Source organism: Delphinus delphis, chromosome 6 (assembly GCF_949987515.2).
Source record: "Delphinus delphis chromosome 6, mDelDel1.2, whole genome shotgun sequence".
Classification (NCBI taxonomy): domain Eukaryota; kingdom Metazoa; phylum Chordata; class Mammalia; order Artiodactyla; family Delphinidae; genus Delphinus; species Delphinus delphis.
This window is the reverse complement of record NC_082688.1, coordinates 80,836,210-80,855,136: the sequence shown is the minus strand read 5'-3', so window position 1 is coordinate 80,855,136 and position 18,927 is coordinate 80,836,210. Positions and strand designations below refer to the sequence as shown.

General features: G+C 44.1%; 2 protein-coding genes across 3 annotated transcripts in view; one reads left to right on the top strand and one right to left on the bottom strand.

Moving 5' to 3' along the window:
- Nucleotides 1-495: 495 nt before the first annotated feature.
- On the bottom strand, nt 496-11,299 carry NUDT2 (nudix hydrolase 2). 2 transcript variants are annotated; one of them, XM_060014906.1, is made up of 3 exons: nt 11,181-11,299; nt 3,160-3,293; nt 496-1,101 (listed from the first exon to the last, which is right to left on the bottom strand). In XM_060014906.1, the coding sequence occupies exons 2-3, from the start codon at nt 3,284-3,286 to the stop codon at nt 785-787; spliced, it is 444 nt and encodes a 147-aa protein (XP_059870889.1). In that variant the 5' UTR covers nt 3,287-3,293; nt 11,181-11,299; the 3' UTR covers nt 496-784. The 2 variants fall into 2 exon arrangements, with proteins under 2 accessions (XP_059870889.1, XP_059870888.1); XM_060014905.1 differs by lacking the exon at nt 11,181-11,299 and adding an exon at nt 9,679-9,853.
- KIF24 (kinesin family member 24) overlaps nt 1,108-18,927 on the top strand; it is a 71,676-nt gene continuing 53,856 nt past the window's right edge. Inside the window, exon 1 of the mRNA XM_060014901.1 lies at nt 1,108-2,223. The gene's annotated coding sequence lies outside the window, so the exon portion shown is untranslated. The remainder of the gene's footprint in view (nt 2,224-18,927) is intronic.

The window sequence follows — 18,927 nt, the reverse complement described above, 5'->3', positions numbered from 1 at the left end:
CCAATGTTCCTTGGGTCTCGAATTACCTTAGGAAATATTTACTGAGAACCTATAACGTATGTGCCTGGTGCCAGGGAATGATACATTAGCGAGTACAATCGTCCTTCGTTATCCGCGGAGGATTGGTTTGAGGACCCACTGAGGATACCAAATTCTGAGGATGTTTGAGTCCCACCTTCGGCCCTTGATATCCGCGGATACGGTGGGCCGTATTGTATAGCAGACTCCATTCCTGCGCTCCAGTCCCACTCGCTTGTATATCCTGTCCGCTGCAAGTCATTACGTCTCAGGTACACCGGTGGGGTGGGGTGAGGGTGCTTGGAGGTCCAGAGGCAGGAGAGCCACCCGGTAGCGTTGGGTCTCTCTGATTCTGACTCCGTCCCTCAGCTTCTCTGGGGTACAGTGCTTGGACACAGGATTCCCTCCAGCTAAGGTCAGAGCTCTGATTAACTCTAGCTTTTCTCCCCACCCAAGGCAAGAGCCCATGAAATAAATACAGCAGGTTAGAAGGAGAGATAAGCTGCTTGAGGTTTATTCATAAAGTATAAGGATGCACTCACTGGGCTTGGCCTTTTTTTTTTTTTTTAAACTCCTTTCCCTTCCTTTCCACCCAGCTGAGATTTTTGCTTGCTCTTCTCTGAGGGTCCTCAGCTGATTTTACCAGCCTGTCTGCAATCTGCTATAATGAGCCAAAGACCAGCACAGGCTTCCCTGGAAGCAAAGGTAGTTCACCTCAGAAACCCTCAAGGATCCTACGGAGGCAAAAGACCCTGATCCGGTCAGTTCAGACCACTGTGGAGCAGAGAAACTGGTGTCCTTCCTGGAGCACCGCCTTCATCTCCTTGAACTGAGCCAACTGGCAGGCCTCATGCAGCCCCAGCCAGCGATAGGCCTGGTGCTCGTGGGAGAGACGGACCTCCACGTCGTAGTCCTTTACCTCCGCCAGCCAGTAGATGACGGTTTTAGGCTTCTCCCTGGCCACATAATTGAGCTCCCTTCTGAATCCCTCAATGATGGTCAGCTGGTCTGCTTCTATGCCTGCTTCCTCCTGAGCCTCCCGAAGGGCTGTTTCCAAGTCACTTTCTCCTGGTTCCACATGGCCTGGTTAGGAGAAAAGAAGAGGAGGTGGATATAATCTTCAACAAAGCTGGATTTTCCAGGTCAGATGATTTAAAGCTGGGGTCTCTGGCGACTTTTCTAGGTGTTGCTAAGCTTTGGCAATATTCTAACATGCCTAGGGATGGGGTACAGGGCAGGCAGTGTCTGGCTCTGTGGTGTCTGGGCAATCCCTCTTCCCCACCCCATCTTCTCTACAGAGAGTGAAACAAAACATGTATTTGGCAAGTCTGGTCTAGAATACTGCCCTTCGATGGTGAGAGAGACAGCCTCCCTCAGACCTCTACTTTATTTTTCTTTGGAGTTCTCTTCATCCCATATTCTCAGGGAGACCCTTCCCTGGGACACCTTAACGTGATTTTCCCAAAGAGGGGCAGTCCTTTCTTGCCAGGTGGGAGCTGGCTGAAGAGGGAGCACTTCACCTACAATGCACAGTGAAGACTTAACACTGTCTGCAGTTGGTCTCTGAAGTCCCAGGGCCAACGGTCTGTCTCCGAACCCTGCACCGAGGCACCGGCAGCAGCTGTTTCCAAGTAGCTATCAAGGCTCTTCCAAATTGTTTTCATCTTTCTAACTGAGCAAGGCCAGTTTCCAGTTTCATAGGGAAAGTCCTCATGGGAACTTAGACTAAGGACAAGCTGAGAGCCAGTTCTAAGAAAATTTGTTGGCAAGGCCCAAACCCAATCAGACAACTGCCAAGAAACTGTTGTAAGAGAACTTGAAGCTCTGCAGACTGCGAGCAGCCCTCAGCTTTGCCTCAAGCCCTCCCTGCAAGTTCTCAGCTTGCCCAGGGGGTGCCAAGAAGGCCTGAGAGGGGTCTGGCAGCCTCGGTCAACACATGGCTCCAGCAAGTTGCTGGGGGCCTGCTGGTTCAGGAGCTCATAGAGAGCAGGAATTCTTAGCTGTTCTCTTCTTAGTTCAAAGACAGGGCTACATCCTAGCCTCCTCCTTCCCAGCGGTCCTCAGAGCACTGCCCTGAGTCAGCTGCTGCTGCACAGCTCCCACAGAAAGCAGCCAGGAGCTTGGACTTAAAAGCCCATTTTCATTCACAGCTGCTAGCGAATTTTCTCTGTATAGCACCTCATATAGCCACGGACACAAAGACAGGTAGGTAATGCACCAGGGGAGGAAGGTGGGAGGGATGCTGGTGGTGAGACAGGTGATGCTGATCCAGGATGCCCGACCTTCCCTCAGAACTGTGTGGGAGTCTCTGAGCACACCCTGCCCAGCAGCATCTATTCAGCACTCTGCCCATCGGTGTTAACAGGGTAACTTCTCCCCCAGGCCCAAGCAGGGAAAAATTCAGAGAGGTCCTTTGAAATCTTTCAGCGAGAGGGACCGTGCAGTGTGACTCTGGTGATCAGGAGGCAAGTGTGAATATTCCTATTCATAGTATCTGTGACACTTCTCTTTTTTTTCACCTTGTTTCTCCTCAGTGAAACTTGAATGTGGAAATTTTATTTCCTATTCCCACTTCCTTGTTTTCTTCCAACCTTGGAGTCTTGTTCACCCCTCCCCGACCCCACTTGCTCCCTTCTGTCTGGGGGCTGTTCACTATGGGCTCCTGACCTGTAGCCCAATAATAACTTGACCCCAAGGTCCTCAATTCCCAGCCCAGTGCCTCTTCCCCTACCCAGCCGTTCACCACAGAGGCTCTGGTGACTGATGCAAGAAAACCAGGTGTTATGACTTCCCTGGCAGTCCAGTGGTTAAGACGCCGTGCTTTCACTGCAGGGGGCACGGGTTCAATCCCTGGTCGGGAACTAAGATCCCACATGCTGCATGGCGCGGAGAAGAGGAAAAAAAAAAGGAAAGAAAACCAGGTCTTGCTTCTGCCCTGGAATTCAGCCACAGAGTTCTATTTCCAGTTCTTCTCTGGCCTGGCATGGAGACTTTGTATGTAGAAAGGATCAAGAGCTCTTGCCCACCCCACCCCCTCCTGCTACACAATCACTGGGAAGCAAGCCTAGCAGGGTGCCTGGCAGGGTGGATTTCTGCATAGTGCTTGGCATTTCCCCAAAGCCCGCCCCTCTGGCCTCACACCTTTGGGAGGAGTCCAGTGATGAATGCCATCTGATGCCTGCAGCAGTAGAAACTCAATTGCAGTGTTGTCCATCTTGGGAATGAGACATCTTCGGAAGATGATCAAGCCACATGCTCTCAGGGCCATGGTCTATCTGAAGGCGTAACAAAAAAGATGTTCGAAGTTACACAAAACGGGAAGATCCATACTGGCGGGCAGCACTCTGGTGCTGCGGAGTAGCACAGACCAGCTAACAGTGACCTCATCACCTATAGACAGAGGCAGCATGCTGAGAACCAATGGGGGGAAACCAGGTGTCAGAGACAGGCCTTTGTGTGGTCAGCTGGTCTGCTGAGACAGGCCTTTGTGTGTAACTGCAGGACCTTGGTCCCTACCTGTTAGTGTAGCTCTATCCCAATTCCTCTAGGTCTCCCAGCTAAAACAGGGCTGGCATGTGTATGTAGAGACTGGAGATCCTCAGAAGCAACCCCCCTGAAACTGGAGAGGTACGGGGAATGGGAGAGATGCAGTACAATATTATCATCAAATTCACAATCCCATTTCCCTCAGCCTCCAACCTGAGTCTCTGGAGCAAAGAGACCCCAACAATGTGGTTTCTGATGGCTCAGAGGGGTCACTTAGAAAGGGTAGCTTAGTGTACTAAAAATTTATTATTAATTTTTTTTCAATCTTTTATCCGTTTTGGAATGTTATACATTCACATGGTTCAAAACTCAAAATATAAAGGGGAACACATGGTAGAAAGTCTCTTTCCTACCCCATCAGAAGTGAACTGGCAGAGTAGTCAAGAGTGTGAACCTGGAGCCTGGGTTCAAGTTCTGGCTCTGCCACTTATTCACTGTGTGATTAGCTCCTAAGCCTGTTTCCACAGCTGTAAGACAGGATAGTAATAGCTCTACTCTAAAGAGCTGCTATGAGGATTACATGACTTAACTTTTGTAAAGTGCTTTAGAACAGTGCTTGGAATGTAATCTCAATACATTTCATTATGCACAGAAAAATGTCTGAAGGATACACATCATTAATCCTGTTTTCTGGGGGGATGAGATTATGGGGAGACTTCCATTTTCTGCTCCATATATATCTGTATTATTTGAAATTTTACAGAGAACATTTATTATTTTTATAATCAGAAAGACAGTGAAGACAGACTTTTTTAGTCTTTTCCATTTAGCCTTTTTTCCATTTCAGAAAAAAATGTCAACAACAACGAAAGACAGGAAGGGAGTAGGAATATCTGCAGAAGTGAAAAAAGAATTCATCATCTGAAGGAGGACATGTAATCAAAGTAACAAAAAATATGGAAGATCCTTTATGTGAAGCCCTGCAAAAGAAAAACCTGTACCATTTGTTCACTCGACAAATATTTGTTGAGTACCTACTATGTACCAAGTACTGTGCTTGGCCTTTGCCCTCACAAGAATATAGAATATAGTTTATATTCTAGTGGAAGAGGCAGACTTTAATCAAATAGTTAAGCAAATTTAAAAATAATTGCCAATAAGGTATGTGCTCCAAAGGGGAAATGTGTGATTGGTAACTTAACCCTGACTGAGGGATCAAGGAATGCTTCCTGGAAGAAGGGATGTTTGAGCAGAGGAGTAAAGGATGAGTAGAAGGTAAGCTGTCAAAGGGAAAGAGGAGAGAAGATGTGTTCCAGGTAGAGGGAACAGCATGGGCAAAGGTTCTGAGGTGAGACAGCAGAACTGAAAGAAAACCAGGTGTCTCAAATGCAGCGGAGGCCTGAGAGAGTGGCCCCGGCAGGGAGAGGCCCGAGTCGGAGGGTCTCATCTCCAAGATTCTAGGGCCAAAGAAGGAGCTGGTGCTCATAGGTGGCAGAGCTGATGCTAAAAGTGTGGCGGGAGTAGACGCTGATGGTCTCCATGGCCCCCTTGTTGGTGCTCAATCAAGATGAGCTTGCATTTGTCAAAGGCATAAAAATCAGACCCAAATCACAACCTGTTCCAGGGCAGTTCTCAGGGCTACCAACAGATGGTAATGTTACTCTAGAGAACAGTGGTTCCTTACTCAAAAAACCAAGCACACCCAACACTGTGACCTTTCCAAACCTTTCTATACCTGTAATGAGAGTTTTTAAGGATTGGAAATAATCTCAAAATGGGTTTTCGAAATGGTCTGTGCTCTCATTTACTGGTGGTGGGAGATTAAATTAGCATATCCCCTTAGGAGGACAATTTGGTAATAATTATCAAAACATAAAATGCACATTCCCTTAGACCCAGGAATTCCAATTCTAGGCATACTGACATATACAAATACATGTTTAAGATGTACACACACACACACACACAAAAGAAAAAAAGGGCAGAAACAAATATCCATCAATATGGGAATGGTTAAATAAGTACAGTATTTCATCTATATGATGGAAGATTATGAGGCCTTTAAAAAAGTGAGGTAGAGTCAAATGTGCTGCTTGTAAAAAGATTTTCAGTGGAAAAAGAATGGCTCATAACTATGTAAAGTATGGTTCTTTTTGAGTTTAAAATTCATATGTAAACTGGTATCAGGCTTTTACTAAATATGGTGTTCTGTTTCCCTGGTCTCCCCATTTATGCTGAGAACGTTCCTTACTCTGGAAGCCAGAAGGAACCCTGTCACCAAAGAACTCGTGAAGCAAGATTTCAAATGACTGGTTCCAGGTTTAGGCTGAAACAGGTACCTGATCCCATGCTTTCCTATCAAGATGCTCAGAAAGTATTAGCAAGTTATAGGTATAGGGCACCTTGCCCCTGCTTCGAGTGGAGTCCCATGGAATGGATGTTGGAACCCCTCAATAAGCTTAGGGATCCCAGACTAGTGGGCACAGTGTCCTCCCTCCACACCACTGCTATCGCCAATACAGCATGAGGAAACAAAGTTGCTGCATGGGAGGGTGGGCCAAGAAAGACAGGCCTGGGGTGGCCATGTGGAACTACTGGGGAGAGGGGAGCAGGCCAATATTCTCCTATGGGGAGGAGGCTTAGGTTACTGACAGGGGTGCACCCAGCAAAAATGTATCTCAGTAGATACCAGTATTCAGCAGTGACCACATCTAAGAAGCAGACTGACCAACAGTTCATCTTGATGCAACAAGAAGAGCTAGGATCAGATAGATGCTCACTTTCTCTCTATGCTCTGCACCCACAGAGAGGACAGAAAGGCAGAACTCCTATTTGCCCTTCAATTGCTTGGCTTGAGCCAGCTGTCCTCTAGAATTTCTCCTTCCTTCCCCATCCATTTAACCACCTCCTCATCCTTTCAGCAACAACTCAGATGTCACCTCTCCTGTGAAGCCTTCTGGCTTCTAATCATGCCATCTTCTGGGCCTTTAACATGGCTTGAATAATCTTCTACTGTAGGGTTTGATAAGAGAAACAGAACACTATGAGCACAGTAAAGTAAGAATTTAGTATAGGGATTAGACCTTGTCCAATTAGGAAGTTGATGGAGAAGTCCACACAACTCTGTCACTTCTGCATCTGGTGTTAGGCCTGAAGTCTCTGTAAGTCGGGGAGGCCAGCGGTTGGGAAGGAAAGCTGGCTGTGGAGGAGAGAAAGAACTGGAACCTGTGAGAACAAATTGACTTCTGTTCACTGTCTCCAAGCTCACTGACTCCAGTGAGTTGCAGGAGAAGCAAGGGCCCTTTGCCACAGAGCTGAACATTCATCTAGCCTAGGACTCTCAGAGCAGCTGAAGGAGGAGATTCAGCAGGAGTTGGGGGGCTGCAGGCCTGGGTGCTGTCCTGCACAACCAAGGTGAGCCAGCAGGTCAGGGTCAAAAGTTATGCCACCATGCCCGGTGTCCTTCACAGTGTACTGGCTGCTACTTCACTTCAGTTTTCCAAATCTTGCACAAAATTTTCTTGAGGTCAACCCCAACTGGAACCATACAGGAAGGGAATCCTGGGAAACTCAGTTCCAGCTCAGCTAAGTGGACACAGTACAAAGCCACCACAAGCACGCACGCCTAGTATGGTAAATCTCTGTCTGTACCTCTGGCAGGGAAGAGCCAGACTATGAGCTGTCTCCTGGGACCCAGCACAGCAGCTCTCAACAGATGTTCATTGACTCAACAGAACTGTCTCCCCACCTCCCACTCAAACAAATGTTCAGGGTACGTTCTGGGACTTTGGGAAATAGCCCAGTGTTTTCCTGAGGAGTGCCATTTACATAAAAGTCAATGGAGCTATTGTTGGAGGCTTTCTGTTTTTCTGGAGACCACGGAGCTGAAACTGTCCTGGGGTTTGAAAGTAGCCAGATTTCTCTCTCTCTCCCTCACACACACACATACACATACACACACACACACACACACACACACGCACACACACACGTTCTGGCACGCACAAACTCTGAGTGGATTCAAACCTCAGGGGTTAAAGAACACAGCGTCTAATATGCAAAGATGCCTGCAGCCAGGATTGCGGAGGTGAGAACTCCAGGCTGACAGCAGGCAATTCACACTTCAGAAAAGTGGCAAAGTGCCTTAGGTGGTTAAAAAAAACTGAACAAAAAAACCCTCAATGTCATCAGAAGGTTCCAGAAGCTAACGAAAAATACTCTTGGCTTTCTCTATAGATACGAGGTTCAGGACTTAGGTGCCAAAAAATAATTCACAGATAAATGGCTCTACTGATGTGCTGTGTTCCAATATTTTCATCAAATTAATCAGAGTGCTACTGCAAGCATAGTTCAACCCTCAAAGCCCTCATAAATGTACCTTTACAGACAGAAAGAGCTCTCCAAATCCTACCCCCCGACTTGTTCCTCCTAGTGTAAAATCCCTCTAGCAGAAACAGTATTTCATCCCACCATGTTATCAATTAAGCATCTACCCTGTGCAAGGTTCTTCACGTGTATCTTTTCTAATGCTCAAGACAACTCTTCACAATAAGCATTATTATCTCCAGTTTACGATGTGGAAACTGAGATTCAGAAAGTTTAAAATACTTGCCCAAAGGCATAGCTGGTCTGTGAATGCTGAGATTTGAATTCAAGTAAGTCTAACTCCAAAATCTGTATTTTTTCCCCTTTATACTGCTTTGCTTACTGTGAAAGAGCAGGACTTAGGGCACAAGTGGCCCTGAGAGAGGACACGAAAATGATTTATAAAATCATTTCCAGTTCCAGAATTCCCACCCTTTGATCTAGATTCATATGGAGGATTTTAAAGTTGTCTAACTGGACTCCTTGCCACAGAAGAGGTTTTAGTTGGAGGGTGGTATAGATGAAGGTCTTGGTACCCAGAGACAACCCTGGAGGGGTAAAGTGTAGTCTAAGGCCCCTAAACTTTGTGTCTCTGAAAGGAGTGGACAGAAATGAGGCTCCCATCTTTGAATAAAGCTCTCTCTTATAACAATAGCAAAAAGATAAAACTAAAAAGAAAGAAAGAAAAAAGCTCCCAACTACCATAAATTGACAAAGAAAATGTTCCCTCAACTGCACCTTTCCCTGGGCATCTGCCACTCTTTTCTCAGAGACCAAGCTGCTGAGTCATCTTGCTATCTTTGCTATTTGGCTGAGGGAGGAAACAGGAGATTTCACCTGTAATGACAAGAATATTGGCTTCTAGGATGAAGCCAAGTCAGACAAGGTTGGGACAAAAATCATTTCTAGTGAAGGAGATCTGTTAAATGGCCTATTAGTGCCATCTGCTGTACAATTCTGGAAAGCCAACATGGGGAATTCTAATACTAGAGCCTGAAAGGATTCATTCGCTCATCTAATGTCTGTTGAGTGTGTCCCATGCGACAGGCAGTGGTAACAGGATTGAAGAGTAGATGGGAAGCTGAATACTAGTGAAAGTGGAAGATGTTTAAACAGACAAGTTACCAAATGTGTTTTTTGCCTCACAAGGGTATGTGTAAGATGTAAATGTAGCAAAGAAGGGGTGATATCTTTAGGTCAAGGGGTACGCCATAAGGATTTTGAGGGATGACTAGGAGTTAACCAAGCAGAATAAAGGTGGCAAGGGGCACTCCAGGCCAAGGGAGGAGTGTGAGCAAAGACCCTCAAGCACAAGATGACATGCCATTGATAAAACTTAGTTTCTATCCCGTAGGCAATGAGGAGCCTTGGACTGGTTTTGGACATGGCTGTAATATGGTTAGGTTGACATTTTACAGAGACATTCTGACAGCAATGAAAGTGGAGAAAGAATTAGAAGGTAAGGAGGCCAACCAGTTACAAGCCTGTTGCAAACAGTCCAGATGACAAATGATACAGAGTCAAATTAAGGCAGACGCAGTGAGAAAGGAGAGGAAGGGATGAATTTGAGAGGTCTCAAAGAGAAAATCAACACTATTTGCTGTTTCACTGTCCAAGGGAGAGGGAAAGGGAGAGGTATTTGGTTTGAGTGACTAGGTAGAAGTAGGAGTAGAATGTACGCAAATGATTCCTGTTTGGGACAAGTTGAATTTGAAGTGCGATAGACTACCCACGAAGTAAATGGACACATGCGTCTAGAGTTCAGTGATCACCTCATCCCATCTCTTCATTTCCCAAGGCTGAAATTACCTGTTAGAGAAAGATTTTGCTTCCACTGTAGGTATCTCTGCAGCCCACCTCCCTCCATTTGGGTAAAGCTGCTTGTACATCTGGTATTCTAAGTATTTTCATCCTCTTTCAGTCAGAAACAGCACGGCACAACACAGAAGCATGGCTGGCTTCACAGTGAGACTTAGCTCCCTAATTTAACAGTGTCTTACTTTGAGCAAAATACTTAACTATTCTAGGCCTCACTTTCCTCATCTTACAAACAAGGAAACAACAACCTACTATTCACGGTTGCTGTAGAGTTTAAAAGAAATAATGTATATGTAGGGTCTGACACAGACGTACTGAATATACGAGTGTCGCTTACCCCTGTTATCATACAAGATTATCAGAAAGCTTCTCTATGTTATGTTTTAAGGGCATGCTCTTAGCTTTTATTGACAGTTGAATCAAGAAATGGCTTTTCACATTTTCTGCAAAACTACCGGTGATCACACCATGTATATCCCTGATGGCCCCACAAGATAAATTCCTCTTGATATAGCTACTAGGAAGAAATTCCACTCTTTTGAAGAATGTATTGCTTCCTGAATTATTAGTTATTTAACTGACAAGTTTTGAACTAAATTGGGTACTCAGTTACAGTACATCTGCTGGCTCCATTGGCTAGTATATTTGCTTGTTTCTATTATGAAGATAATAGCTATCATTTTTGGAAGAGTTACTACTTGTCAGGCATTGTGCCAAGTGCTTTACCTTTGTTATTTCACTTAATCTTCACAACAACCCCACGAGGCACTACTGACGGTTTTCAGAAGAGGAAAAAGGAATTTACAGCTCAGACATGTGTCTGAGTAGTGACTCAAAAGCAGATCTGCCTGTCTCCCAACATCACTGCTCTCAGCCTCTACGTTAGCTACATTTGCCTATTTGATTGCATTCAGTTTATTTTAATTTGTCATGCATATATTTTCCCCTTAGGAGATATAATAAATACATAAGGTCCAAACCAAGCCACAACAAGGAAAAAGGAAGTTATTTTTTTAGGTAGTGGGACTCTCGTGTGACTTTCTTTACTTCTACTATAATTGCCACGATATTATCCATTCAATAAATGAAGCTATTAGAAAATATAAAACCTCTTTTGGAAAGTACGCAGGGCTTAAAAGGTAACAACAATGTTAAAACTGAGGCCCAAGGAGGGGAAGGAATGGACCTCGAGTCGCTGGGCCCTACACACGGAACTCTGGGCTTCCGACGACCCACCCGATCACCACTTGCATGCGGGCAAGCAAAGCTCGCTGGGCCACTGATCCCTTCTCCCTACGCATATAGAAAAACTGAGGTCCTGCGAGCGTCTGGGGCCTAACCTAACCACGCCCCACTGCCAGCTTGGAGGAAGGAACGTCCACCTCTGACCCTACAGCGACGGGAGATTAGTCAACCGCAAACTCCCATATCTCCGAGCCTCAGTTCCGCCGCGGAGAACTAAAGCCAGTGGTCCCTCCCTAAGGTTTACTCACCTTCCGAAGTGGAAGCAGGCAGGAGGCGGGCCTTGAACGGAGACCTGGGGTACGTCGACCAATCCGGAGAGCTCCATTGCGCTTTGGGCGACCAACAGCTCCGGGCATTAGGATTCTGGACCCGCCTCTAAGGTGAGGTTCTCTCGCTTAGAACATCGCGAGATCTTCACTTAAGTGGAGTAATTGGTTGAAAGACCGAAAGACTGAACTTGAGAGATACGCCCACTGTTTCATTAGTTCCCTGATTGGTCTTCTAGAAGAGAAGGCGGCCCACGTCCACGAGTTCCCTGGATACCCATTGGTGAACGGTGCTGTACTGCCAGCGCGCTGGCGTCGGCGCGGGCGTTCGAACCGGCGCTTGGCGGCGTTACCATGGGGGTGCGGCCTGGCGGCAGGCTCAAGCTACTGAGCTGACAGCACGCCTCGGTCGCCCGCCTTGGGGCTCTTTGCTGTCAGCTTTTTCTCCTGTCTTCAGACAGAGGAGGAATTTGGAAGCCTCCGAGGTGAGAAATGGCAGGGGAGAACCGGGGCGGGGTGGGCTGCTCGGGAGCCTTGCTGCCTGCCCCGCGGGAGAGGGTGCGCAGGGCGCCCGCCAAGCGCGTGAGGAGGCGGGCAGTTGGGAGGGAACTGGGAGTTGACCTCTCCCGATGGTCCGAACGTTCACCCACTCGCCTACCGTCTCCCTCACTTCTCCCGTGAAACCTTTTCTGAGTCTCGAAGTCCTCTTTACCCCTTTGAATCTATAGACCTGACTGGAACCTCTCTTAGAGAGCTTCTGTTCCTCCTTGGGTACTTCGGTGAACCCCATTCTCTTCCCTTCTACCATATAATTCTGAGGTCTTTGAGGCAAGGCAAGCATCTTTCACAATGTTTTACACATAGTAGAGTTTTCAGGAAATATTTGTTGAGTTGAATTTAATTCACCACAAATAAATTGGATTCCCCTCTATGCCCTGCCCCTTTTTCCCTCCATACAGAGATTATTTTTTTATCTTTATGGGGGGAAGGGGGAGGGCATCCTGATCTCATATGCAAAAGGACCTGAAAGTTTACGGTTGGGCTTTCCACTCTTCGTGAAAGGGAAAACTTTTGGATTGCTTACTACAACTCTTCCCGCATTGTGGCTTTTAGTCTGGGTCTCCCAGTGTTTTTATTAGACTCCCGGTTGGTCTTTACTTAAAACAAACCATTCTGTTGTTGCTGTATGCCAAAAGACTTGATCTCAGTTTCTTAATGACCCACAGCTGTTGTCACATTTTAAGTGTTTTCTCTGTTGTATTTCTGTTCTGCTTGTAGTCTCTCTACTTCGGCACATAAAACAGCTGCTCCGGTAGCCTATCCATTTATCAGGTGTCCGTGATAGAACTGCATTACCAAGACTGTTGTTTCATTGTTAACTCCTAAGGCTATATTCCCAATATGCTTTGTTGATTCTTATATCAAAATCATAGCTCAATGATGACTTTAATGAAAGGATTGAAAAAAGTCAGGTATAGCAGCTCTGTTCTTATTACCTTCTTATAAAACTTTGAACATAACCTTATAGCTAAACTTTATACCTCTGGCATGTAATGGAACCCGGACTGGGGATTCAGGGTTTGGTCTTGGCTCTGTCTCTCTCACTGTGGCTGGCTTTGCAGGTCATTTAGCCCTTTTAGATTTCACGTTTTCCATGTGGAAAATCAAATGTTTGAATTAGATTAGAAGTCATGTGGCTCTATTATCAATTTAGTCAAGCGGTTGATGCCAGGTAGACATCATGCACTCAGCCTTCCAAAGACCATATAGCTGGAAGTAATAGCTACCATTATTGAGCATCTACCCTGTGCAAAGCACTATATCATATCAAGGGCTTTACATAAATATTACATTTTTCTTAGCATAATACATTAATCTACTGCCCACATAACATTTCATTAAAAACTGTTGGTTTATGTTGTTAATGAAAATCTTTGGCTATTCATAGTATGTCCTTGGGGTAAACTAGGGCATGATTCTCTCATCTTCCAGTTTAGGAGGAACAGCAGTTTCTTCCTCTGGGCTGCAGTTTTGTTTGTAAAGTGAGGGGTTGATTGAACCACTCTTCTCAGATCCCTTCAGTTTAATTGATGAATTAATCCAGTTTCCTGCGCTGGCTCAGCAAACCTATTCATAATTTGTTCAGAGTAGGCCCTCAACAGATTTTGTTAAATGAGTAATAGGATTCTACTTCTTGTACTTTTGAGTGTTGTGGTCATTGTATACTTTCCGAGATATTGTCTCAAGGATTTTGATGTTCATATCCTATTAAACAAGAAGACTTTTCCATAGGCATAAACTAATAGGTACCATTCGTACTGGAAAAATTCAGTTTTCCACAAGTTTGTCTTTTTCCTGTGTAGGGAAAAACCAAATATGCGGGGTCCCCACAATTCTCTGTGACACCAGCTGGGTGTCCTACCGTTTAACTCAATCTAACAGTTTACCTGGAGATAGTGTCAGGTCCCAGAGGTTAAGGGCTTAGTCCCACAAGACTGCTCCCATACCACTTCAGATGCCAATCACAACTAGTTAGGTCCCCAGATACCCAAACTTCTCTCAGATTTGGCTACAAATTGGAGGTTCCCACGTCCCCCTCCTCAGGTTTGATTAATTTGCTACAGCAGCTCCCAGAACTCAGAGAAACACGTTTATCACCATCAGAAGTTATCTTGCTTATTTGATTATTGATTATCTCCTTCCATTAGAATAATAGCACCTTGAGGGCAGTGACCTTATCTGTTTTGTTCCTCAATGTCTAGAAAGGGCCCAGCTCATAAAAGTCCCTCAAGCTATTTCTTGAATGACTGGATGAAAGGTTTTTGTTGTAACTGTGACCATAACTGTGCCCATAGCAATTCGTTTGAGTGATAGAAACTTCCTTCATTTTTTTGCTCAGGGGCAGTGAGTCAGGGCACCACCAACTCTGCTTTAGTTTTCTTGAGTAATCAAACTACCCTGATACAAAAGTTTCTATCACCTATGACTGCAAATGGTATCAAATGCTTTTGTATAGTTCTAAAAATAGTGTAGGGATATTTATTCATTAAATAATTATGGAATGTTTATTATTCCCAGACATTGTATTAGATTCCAGGGATAAAAAGATCAATAAGACACATTCCTTGACCACAAGATCATATTCTAATGGAGGAAATAGACATACTCATAGATAATTATTACAGAATGTAACTGCAATGATAGAGATATGCAAAAGGTATGATATGAACATAGAAGGGAAATCCAACCACATCTGGGGAGACCAGAAAAGAACTCATTTGTGTTTTAATCAATGGGTAAGAGGTAGACAGGTAAAGTGAGGTTTGATGAGAGTTGGAGGAGACCATTTAAGAGCACAATGTGAATAAATGCACAGAGATAAGCTGACTAAACTGAAGAGTAGGTGGGAGAGAGAGGAATGGGCTAGACTGTAGAAGGCTTTGTAGGACATGCTAAGGAGCTTGGACTTTGTCCTTTAGATAGGTGACAGGATGCCACTGAAAGGTTTTAAATAAGGGAGCAGCATGGTCATAACGGTGCTTTCAAAACAATGACCTGGTTCTGTAGTGTGGAGGATGGTTTGGAGGGGGCAAAACTGGAGGCAGGGAGAGCGGTTAAGAGACATGTAATGATCTAGGTGAACCACCATCTGAGGCAGAACCACCAGGGCTGTGGTAGTAGGAATGAGGATAGCAAAGAGGAAATCTGACAGATATTTAGGAGATTAAATTGACTGGACCTGTTGATCAGATTTGGGATTAAAGGAGAAGGAGGAGTCTAAGGATGCTTCCTAGTTTAGCTCTGAGTGACTGGATAGATAGTATTTTGTCACTTACCCTACCTCAGCCCTCACTTCCCCAAGGAACAAAGAGATGGAGGAACAGATTTTGTGGGGAGTTAATGAGTTTGGTTATTGACAAGTAGTTCAGATGCTGAATCATGAGGACATTTTGATAGTGATACCTGCATGTTTTTGCTGCAAGACAACTGTAAGATTGTTAGTTTTATTGTGAGGTGAACTAAAGTTACACTGGAATTCTGAAAGTACTCAGTTAATAACATTGTGCAATATCCAGGCCAAAAAGACTAGTTGAGATTTCACAAGCAATGAGGAGCAGTACTGTGTCTCTTATAGTCTTTTTTTTTTTTTTTTTGCGGTATGCGGGCCTCTCACTGTTGTGGCCTCTCCTGTTGTGGAGCACAGGCTCCGGACGCGCAGGCTCAGCGGCCATGGCTTACGGGCCCAGCCGCTCCGCGGCATGTGGGATCTTCCCGGACCAGGGCACGAACCTGTGTCCCCTGCATCGGCAGGCAGACTCTCAACCACTGCGCCACCAGGGAAGCCCTCTTATAGTCTTTTAAGTTACCTGCTTATGCTGGGATTTGATTGGTTAAAACTAGTGGTGTAGAATTATGTAGCCAACAAATAGATATCTAATCACTTTCAAAAACAAATTCATGTAGTTTTTAATAAATTATGCCTTTGTTTCTTCATCTGTATAAAGTGAGGTGATGACAACGTCCATCTCTCACAAAAAGTCTTGGAAGATTAATCAGGTAGCATAATTATGTATTAATAATTTAGATCCCAGTGAATGGAATTGTTGTTTTAATCGTTCTTTGCTTTCTCAGCATCACTCCTTTAGAAATAATTTCTGGTGCCATTGTGGCAACGGTTCCCAAGAGGATGTAACCCTGAGTAAAAGCATCTCTGTCATCTTAATAATTCATAAAAACTGATTGTAATCGTTATTTTTCCAATTAAACATGTGAGATATATTTTGTTGAAAGTATTTTATAACTGCAAAATGGCAAAAAATCTGAAAATGACAACTTCTGCAATTGGATTAGACCAAGATTTAAAAAATAAAACACTGAGTTTAAACCCAATATTGGTTACCACCTGTTCCTGGGAATTCTTTCAAAATTAAACCTCTATATTTAGAAGGGTAATACTTGAACTGTTTTAAGATAACTGGGTTCAACAATTTTGTTATGCTTATTTTTAGGTGATTGCTCCCATGTTTTGCACCAGACTTAGAAATTTTTAAATGTCATAGTGGGGCTCTTGAAAGGAATTGCAGTAATTGCAAAGCATTAGCTACTTAACCATAAACAAAGGTGAAGCTTGTTTTTCAGTTACAAAAAGAAACAATCTTTCAAAAACTACTTTTGGGTATAACTCACATGATTTGTATCCCCAAATTCACATCCAGCCTTAAGAATTACATTAGGTATCATATATTCTCACTCTTTGCAGCTGTTGTTTTAAGCAGCTGTCTAGTATCCCTTGTCTTTTAAGACCAGTGGTCTATAGATAGAATAATCCCTAGAGTTTGAAATAACTTAATTCCCTTGTTGGAGGAAAAGTGTATACTTTATTATCCACCTTTTAATCTCTCACTGATAATAATGCATTTCTTGTGTTCTTAATTAGGGGTCTTATGCCTAATGTGGGGTACACAAACATCTTAATGCAAATTCATTGAGAATGTTGGGTTTGTATTTTATCTGTTACTAATGGTACAGTGGGTTCGATGACTTTTTAAAAAAGTTATCATTATTAGTGGTTGCCTAGGGCTGGATGGGTTGGGGGTTTAGTATGTAAATATATTAAAAGCCATTGAATTCACTTTAAATGGGTGAATTCTACGGTATGTGAACTATATCTCAATAAAGTTGTTATATATGTATATTTTGAAAAATTAATTAATTAATTAATTTTGTGGTACGCCGGCCTCTCACTGTTCTGGCCTCTACCGTTGTGGAGCGCAGGCTCAGCGGCCATGGCTCACGGGCCTAGCCGCTCCGTGGCATGTGCGATCTTCCCGGACTGGGGCACGAACCTGTGTCCCCTGCATCGGCAGGCAGACTCTCAACCACTGCGCTACCAGGGAAGCCCTATTTATTTATTTTTGGCTGTTTTGGGTCTTCGTTTCTGTGCGAGGGCTTTCTCTAGTTGTGGCAAGTAGGGGCCACTTTTCATCGCGGTGTGCGGGCCTCTCACTATCGTGGCCTCTCTTGTTGCGGAGCACAGGCTCCAGACGCACAGGCTCAGTAGTTGTGGCTCACGGGCCTAGTTGCTCCGCAGCATGTGGGATCTTCCCAGACCAGGGCTCGAACGCGTGTTCCCTGCATTGGCAGGCAGATTCTCAACCACTGCGCCACCAAGGAAGCCCTATTTTTTTAAGTGGTCCTTGTCACAGTTTAGGGGAACTCAGTTGAAGAAATATTTCTTGGCAATCAGAAGCTATTTTAGTCCTTGTATTTCATACTACCTCTGTATTAATGAGAGCGTATAATATGTTCTAATGCCTGCTGACCTTCCCGTGTAGTCCCTTACTTTCAGGAGCAGTATATTCATTTAAAACATGTATAATTGAGGAAGTAGAAAGTGGAAAATAGTAAGGTGTTCGAAAAGGCCACTGAGGTTTAGCGTATCAAAGCTGTGTAACCTTAGGCAAGTCACTTAATCATTCAGAGCCTCAGTTACCACACAAAATGAAGGTGTTGGATCAGATCCTAGTTCTCAAACTCTGATGCCCACAGGGCTAACCAATTAAAGTAAATAAATAAAGTTGGTGGGTATAAAGGAACCGGTAGCAGGGGACCATGGCGTATGGATAGTATATGCTCTTCTAAAGAGATCAGCTATAACTCAATTTTGATCCGTTGTTGCTTTATCTTGTAGGCCCAATGTAACTGTATCTTTAATTTTCAAGAAAAGCAGAAACTGGATTTTTTTTTTTTTTTTTTTTTTTTTTTTTTGCGGTACGCGGGCCTCTCACTGTTGTGGCCTCTCCCGTTGCGGAGCGCAGGCTCAGCGGCCATGGCTCACGGGCCCAGCCGCTCTGCGGCATGTGGGATCTTCTAGGACCGGGGCACGAACCCGTGTCCCCTGCATCGGAAGGCGGACTCTCAACCACTGTGCCACCAGGGAAGCCCTCTGTGAACTTTTTTGTATGTGCCTCCTGAAGCACACATGCAGAAGCTTTTCTGAGGTATATACCTAGGAGTTGAGTTGCTTGGTTGTATACTGTATGAACACTCAACTTGGTAAGATAATGCCAAACTGTTTTTCAGTGTTTCTGATTTAGCCCCATGATCCTTTACCCTGAGAGTTCTCCATAACTCTCTGCCTTCTCTAATTTATTGTATTCTCTCCTTCCACACCTTTTTCCCCTTAGTGAAGATAACCTGCCTCACTGCCCCTTATTTTCTTTCTAGACAACCATATGTTCTCTGCCATTAAGAACTTTTCCTCTAACATAATAGAATCATATTTAGAAATAAATATTACACTTTTACAGTTACATTATAAATAACTTGTTAAAAATGCCTTTTAAATGCTTTTCCATGCAGAAATATTTATTTTAAAATTTAATGGTCATTTAAAGAACTTTGTAAGTTTTATTTGTCAGGTTTGATCTAAGATTAATTACATTTAAGTTCTGTTTACTGTGTGGTTTTTTTAATTACCTCACAAATGATCAGGTTATTTCTGGCATTTGTGAACTTTTAGTTTCCAGGGTTGCTCAGCATAAATAATTTGAAATTTTATTTTCGAACGGAGAGGATTTTTTTAAACTTGGGAACATGAATTATTTCTGAAGTAACTTTGAATATTTTTCTTTTAAAAAGGCTGTGACACACAGATGCTTTCAACTTTTGTTTTTTCTACTATAAATGCTACCCAAAGCCACATTTTAATTTCCTCTTCATTATATTC

What these genes read in the sequence shown, in the direction of transcription:
- NUDT2 (XM_060014906.1), bottom strand. Translation starts at nt 3,286, where the DNA reads ATGGCCCTGAGAGCATGTGGCTTGATCATCTTCCGAAGATGTCTCATT. An exon ending in TCACTGGACTCCTCCCAAAG is followed by an intron (nt 1,102 to 3,159) that starts GTGTGAGGCCAG and finishes TCTCCTAACCAG; the next exon opens with GCCATGTGGAACCAGGAGAA.